This window comes from Coturnix japonica, chromosome 1 (assembly GCF_001577835.2).
Source record: "Coturnix japonica isolate 7356 chromosome 1, Coturnix japonica 2.1, whole genome shotgun sequence".
Lineage (NCBI taxonomy): Eukaryota > Metazoa > Chordata > Aves > Galliformes > Phasianidae > Coturnix > Coturnix japonica.
In genome coordinates, this window is record NC_029516.1 from 55,010,970 (window position 1) to 55,017,805 (window position 6,836).

Here is a 6,836-nt window from a genome sequence, read left to right on the forward strand (position 1 = left end):
GATTTCAGTTTCCTTGTTAGCAAGCAGCAGGCTAAACACCACATTCAAATCAATGGATTACCTTTTCCCCACCAAAATCGAGTAAATCGATAAATAGGATTAGCCTATATCGACGCCAGGTTTTACAGAGCTACCTTATGTACAGGTGACCACCACAGATTAAAATGCAGCCAGCCCCACAGCCCACACGTGCTGTGCGCTAACCACAACCTCTAACTAAATACACGCGGCCTGTAAAAGCAAAGCACTGTGTTCCATCTCAGTTAAACATCACCAGTGCCGTGGCTCTGAAAACTGCAGACAGTCCACGGCAGCTCACTCAGATGCCCCATTTCTGCAGAAATCATCAGCATGCGAAGCAACAGCCAGCAGTGTTTTTGTGACGGAGGAAATGAGTCACCGGCGGCTCCTGGGGAGCTCACAGAAGCTTGCGATGGGCAATTTTTATCTGAAGGAGGAAGGCTGATTCCAAGATTCCCAACCCATCTCAGATGACAACCACCACCACTGAGCTCGCAGGGCCGGCTGGGAGGTGATGACGCAGCCACCAACCCAAGTGTTCGTGTTGCACGTGCAGTCTGGGGGTGAGGTGCCTGGAGTGGCATCAGCAATGCAGCAATGGGTTTACTGAGCTCTAATGCCACTCAGAAAATGGCACTGGTGACTTGCTGGTTGGGACAGTCCAATATACACCTGCAAAGCACACAGACTTGAATCAATGAGCCCCTTCCAGCCCAGGATGAGCCCCCTGATTTCTCCCAGTGCAGCTGATGACCACAAGGCACATCCTCACACCTGTGCTGATGAATCATCAGCTGAAAGGGAAAGGTAAAAGGCTGGAATTCAGCCCTGCTAATTAGGCTGGAACCACTTAATATAGCAATTGAGTTTTTAAGTATATGCATGCTTCCACACTTGCCCGGAAGCTTCAAATCCACCAGACCATACGCAGCCTGTGTGGTTGTTAAAAGGTTAAAATTTAACTTAAAATACACAAAAGACAACTGGCTTAGAATCATAGAATTCCTAGCCCCCCGCCCACACACACACCTACATGCACACACACCTACATGCACACACAGGTCTGCCTGCAGAAGGAAGCGGATCCCTGTTCCTGGAGCCATGTGTCCCAACCAGCCATCCAGCCCCCACCTCTCCCCTGCTTGCACTGCTGGATCTCACGACACTTCCCAAGTGCATCCAGAAGGGTTGGTACACCCAGGTGTGTGGAAGAGACAGACCCACATCTAATGCCAGGTCACCAGTTTCACTGTGCTGAAGGACTGAGCTCCACAGGCATCGGTGCTGGTCCATCCTGCATTGTAACATGCATCTGGAGCAAGGCAACAGCTGCACAGCTGCACCTACAGGGCACCTTAGGACCTTACAAAGGCCACAGACGGCACTTGGAGGCTCAGCTCTTCACGTTTCATCCTTTTCAGTAACACCAGCAAACAAGCTTACAGATAAAGCAGAACCAGCTGGGTCAAATCAGTCCTCCCACACTGAAAGCAAGAGGCAGGAGAATAACAGATGTTTCATCCAGAGGGCTTTTTTTTGGGTGGTGGTTTCTGTCCATCATCTCTTTTTTTTTGTGCTGTTGTTTCAACGATCCTATGAACGTTCAGCCAGATGTAAGCGGAGAGCTTGTGTTTCATGATGTCAAGCACAGTGTTTTCCTCTGCACAGAACAATGCACTTTTTGCAGAAGAAATAGAAGTTCGATGAGTAGAAATGTGTGCTTCCCCCCCCCCCCCCCCCAAAGCAAGCATTTCAGAAAGCTTTCTTTTCGCCCCCTTGAAACTCCCAGCCCACTGCTACCTCATCCATAGCACTGTGCTGCTATGATATTTCTTTATGGATGGCTTCTCTTGGAATCCTTCCAAAAACAACAAAAGCTAAATGGATTACTTGCTTTTCATTAGACTTTAAGGTGACCACTAAAGATGCCTTTTGTTTATAAGCACCTAAGAAGAAAATCAACTAAAACCCACACTGACAAAAACATAGCAGAAAGTGGCTCCCAACAAAGAGGATCAAAGCCCATGTTACTGCAGACTTAGTGATGCTCTGCTCTTCCCCTTGATAACACACCTCAAGGTAGCACTTGGTGCTTACAGCTCCCAACAGCAGAGGGACAACCACCCCGTTTGCAACCACAGGGCATTCTGTATGTCAAGCAACACATGAAACCAAGTCACAGCTCCCCAAAGCAAGGCAATGACACACATGTGCACGACCACAGCCACAGGCACTGATCTGTTTCAGAGCACTAATTAAAAGAATACAAGAACATGAACTAAGAGGAGGGCGGGTTCACAGTTCTCCTCCCGAGGATCCCAACCACATGGCACGGCTGGAGCACCCAGAGGGCCTCTCACCTCACCACAACACCCCTCCTTGTCTTGTTGAGGAAGGTAAGAAAGGCCCACTGCGGTACAGCTGCTGAAAGAAGGGCCTTCCAGCACTAAGAGCTCCTAGAGGGTCTTTAAAAGTCACTACCCACCATCCAATTGCTCTTGGTGGGTCTAACAGTAGTTGTGCAAGAAAGCACAAAAGCTCCCAAAGCCAACAAACCAGGCAGTGTTTGAGGACGGTCACACACGCAGCTGGCTGCCTTCCTGCTGCTAACAGGCCATACTGAAAGCTGTAGCCCTAGGTCAGCGAGGCCACGGTGCTCCTTGACTGAGGTCTCATCTCCCCATTGAGGCCGACACCGAGAGCCCCATCGCTCCCAGGACGAGGCTGTTCCCGCTGTGCAGCCATCCTAGACACGCCATGCTACCAAGGAGAGATGGAAGAAGCCAGGAGTGGATGAGAGGCCTTCCCACGTCCCACACGGATCATTCACCCAGCACCAGTGCAGCCACCAGACACCCCACGAGCACGCACCGTCCCGAAACACCTTTGGCCCCCGGAGGGACAGCGGATGAGCGGTGTTGGGTGCACGTCTCACCTCCACATCCGCACACGCCAAGTGGGGATTTGGGCCAAAAAAGCCCAAACTTTACGTGCCGGCCCTCAGAGCCGCTCCCACACGCGTGTCACTATTAAGGAACCCCCGCAGCAAGCTCAGGGGCTTCAGCCCGGCTTGAAGCCGCCCCCCCGGGGCCACCCCTGCCCTCCTCACCGTGTGGCCCAGCAGGGTGTCAGGGTCGGCGGGCTCGCACAGCTCGCTCAACTTGCGATCCCAGTGTAGCAGCGGCGGCTGCTCGCCGCTCTCGCACACCTCCATGGCGGCCCCGGCTGCCCCGCTCCCGACTCACGCAGGTCCGCCCTTTCCCATGGGCCGCCCGCAGCCGGTACCGGCACCGCTCCGAGGCCGCGTCCCCCCCCGACGGAGCCGGGAGTCCGGGTCGGGCGGGGCGGCCCCTCCAGCTGCGAGCCGCGCCCCAATCGGAGCTCTGAGCCCACAGGGCCCCACGGCTCCAGCTGGGGAATGTGGGCGGGGGTTCGCGTGAGAGACGGGCAAAGCAGCGAATGAAACAGCGACAAGACTGCGGCCGGAGGGACACGGCCCGCCCGCTTCGTGTGGGAGGAGGAACGGCCGCGGGCCCTGAGGAGCCTATGGGCCCGGTTAGCGCCGTGTCGGGGCGCTTACAGAGCACAACCCAGAGCAGCTTCGGGTGCGGGAAGCACGCCAGGCCCTTCATCTCTTCAGCTAATTGAAAAGAGAGCATGAAGGGCAAAATACTTAGTTTGGTATTGCTGAGTGCAGCCCACACGTCCTGTTTCAGGACGTCCCATACCATAAACGTCTGCCTTTAGATGAATGTGCTAGTAACACTGCTCACAACCCAGCACTGTTTCCACAGAGCAGCGAGGAGAACCCCAGGCAATAGAGAACTGTGGTATTTTAACCTTGGTTCTATGCCAAGCTGGGACAAAGTTGACATTTCAAAGAGAAGATTTAGGTTGGATGTTAGGGGTAAGTTCTTCACTAGGAGAGTGGTTAGGCCCTGGAACAGGCTGCCCAGGGAGGCTGTGGATGCCCCGTCCTTGGAGGTGTTCAAGACCAGGTTGGACGGGGCCCTGGGCAACCTGATCTAGTAAAGGTGTATGTTTGGTGGCCCTGCCAGGCAGGGGGGTTGGAACTACATGATCCTTGAGGTCCCTTCCAACCCAGCTCATTCTGTGATTCTGTATGTGATTTCATCATCCTTTAAAAATGAAGGATGCCACATGGTTCCGATACAACACACCAGGCATTCTTCAGCTCTGAGTTCCAGCTCCTGGCAGGCGCTCAAAGCCTTTTGTGGGTCAGCCCCACACTTTGGCACTCCATCCCACATTGTGCTCCAGCTGTAACCAGAGCCCCGACATCCCCCTGGGCTCCGTCTGCTGACACACCATTGCTCTGTCAGCTCTCCACCCTCCCCAGGGAGCTGGGTGGGCCCTCTGAGGCCTCCCATCATCCATCGGGCACAGCAGCAAAGAGAAGAGGAGGAATAATGGTGACTTTGTCAGGGTTTATGCTTTGGGGTATATTAATCTCTTCGGTTTTGACTTGATCAAAAGAGGAAACGTCACTTTTAATTTAACAAAAGCCGTGTTATTCGGTCAAGAACACGAAGGGAAGAGCTCCAGCTGCCACAACCAAAGCTCTCCTGCAAAGAGTTACTGTTCAGCAAGTCAGAGTAGTTCGAGTTACTGTGCAACAAGTCAGACCAGAGCATGCCCCCAGCAACACTGAGAACCACCCCAAAGCCAAATTCCTAACACTTGAATGGGTACCTAATGCTTTGGCAAGGCCAGGCGGAGGTACAAACTTCATGATATGCTGGCACCGTCACACTCTTTTGTCACAACAATTACATGTTGCCAGTCCTGAGGCATAGACTGTGAAATTTGTAAAGGTCAGTTCCTTGTTCACAGTCTTCCACGTTTCATGTTCTCATTGGCTTTTTCTTGCTTTTAAAGTTTCCTCAGCCTCGTGCTAATAAGCTGAACAAAAGGCTCCCCCTAACATGCAGAGGACCCATTTCTGGGGCTATCCACTAATAAACAGTGGTAACTAGTAGCCAGACATTGGTAACTAGACATTCCTTGCCAGCCTTGTTACCTCAGTGTTGAAGACTATGTTTCACTTCTTGAGCTTCAGTGTTTCTAAAAGAATACCCTGAGACTTCATGAGGAGGAGCTATGACCAACTGGCCTGCATGGTAATGTTACACAGATACACCTGTCCTCCTAACTTTTTCCCATCCTGCTCGAGGGATTTAAAACTGTAGATTTCAATTGTTGCTAGCATGCTGAAAATCAAAGTTGTTTAACTCGCTGTACTAATTTAGTAGTAGTTTTAAGATCCAAGGCAGCTAATTCTGTGAGCATTTCTGTCACCACAGACTTCTCAACTATGTTCAAAGTCTCCCACACAGGGACAATGCAAAAACGGAGTGTCGAGATGCATGAAGATGAAAAGGTGGGGTTTTATGGTCTGCAGAGACGCAGCTGAAGGGAAGTGGGGAGAGCTTGGTTTTCCTTTACTCAGCATTCTATCTCCGATATGCGTGAGCAGAAAACCCAAAGCGAAAAACCACACAGAAACCAAACTAGCTAAGGAGGAGGAGGCTGTTAATGTAGGACTCCAAACAATGATCACTTACTTTAAATATCAAAGTACAATAGCTAGTTACAATGCAAGCCGATAACTTAAATCACAGAAAGCCTGGCAAAGGAAAGGCGCTCTGTTTTCTTCACAGATCCGGGTTACAGAAGCCACAGCTCCTGTGACTGCGTCCTTACCCAATTCTTGATCAGGTCAGTTGCACAAAGGCTCATTAAATATTTACAAGTGATATTTTCCTGACTTGTGACAACCAGGATCAAGATAACCATCCATTTTCTAAAGCCATTTTGTTCAAATACGTTTTAAAAGTCAACCAAGAAGAAAAGAACAAATAGCAACAGTGCCTACAGGATATTTCTTTTCTTTTAAAGACAGCTACAAATGAAAAAAAAAACCAAAAAACCTTACCCTTTAAAAACAATAGGAAATTATCATACACAGAGGAAGGTGAAAATGAATGCCCAGGCTGTCAATTTCTAATCACAGCAGTTGCTGGAGATTGTTTTGAAAGTTCAGTATCATACTTAGCAATGATTTTTATATGGGAAATAAAGCAATAAGAGAAGAAAAATCTTACACTAATATGCATTTTCCACAAGCGGATATTTGTAGAATATGAAGATACTCTATGAAGAATGCGAAGCTGATTTCTTTGCATAATTATGTGCAGACACATTATTTGCACTAGCCAGCAACTGATACAGCACTAACAAAGCAAATTTGTTGTGTAAATGACATCTGCTGTGTGAAGAAGCTCACCACCACCACCACAGGAAAATGGGGCAGGCTCTGGTTTGAACAGCCATTAAGTCTTAGTTGGTCTGTACAGACTCAACTATTTGCACAAAAATGCTCCCACCACTGAAGTTTCAGTTAAAAATAGAAGGTGTGCTTGAAAACAGTGCAGTTTTCTTTTCAAAATCCTGGCATTATAGTCATTTTCTGACATGAATACTTGTGAAAGATGTGGGATTGCCAGTACTGGAGGCAGCCTACTACTGAAACCACATAATCAGTACACTGACAGAAACACAAGAACCCTTTACCAGAACATTCCTCCCCCCCATACCTCAGGACTTCTCAAAGCACTAATTCATCTGTCCTGCCTTTGACAATTCAAGGCCTCCCTGCATGAGCTTCCACAGGCAACCCTAATCTTCACAGCAGAGCAGGGACAGGACTCCTACCCTTGATGCAAGATACTGTGCAGTCAGCAGGGTGCAACCTGTTAGCCATATCAGTAGTCAAACCAGGTACCCGCTGCTAG

At 49.7% G+C, this 6,836-nt stretch overlaps 1 protein-coding gene across 2 annotated transcripts in view; it reads right to left on the bottom strand.

Annotated features, from left to right (window-relative positions):
* Positions 1–3,435, bottom strand: part of CREB3L2 (cAMP responsive element binding protein 3 like 2) — a 73,125-nt gene extending 69,690 nt beyond the window's left edge. Inside the window, exon 1 of one of the 2 annotated variants that reach the window (XM_015866650.1) lies at positions 3,131–3,435. In XM_015866650.1, coding sequence (XP_015722136.1) covers positions 3,131–3,235 — 105 coding nt within the window. In that variant the 5' untranslated portion in view covers positions 3,236–3,435. The remainder of the gene's footprint in view (positions 1–3,130) is intronic. The other variant, XM_015866641.1, reaches the window with a different exon arrangement.
* Between the last annotated feature and the right edge of the window lie 3,401 nt (positions 3,436–6,836).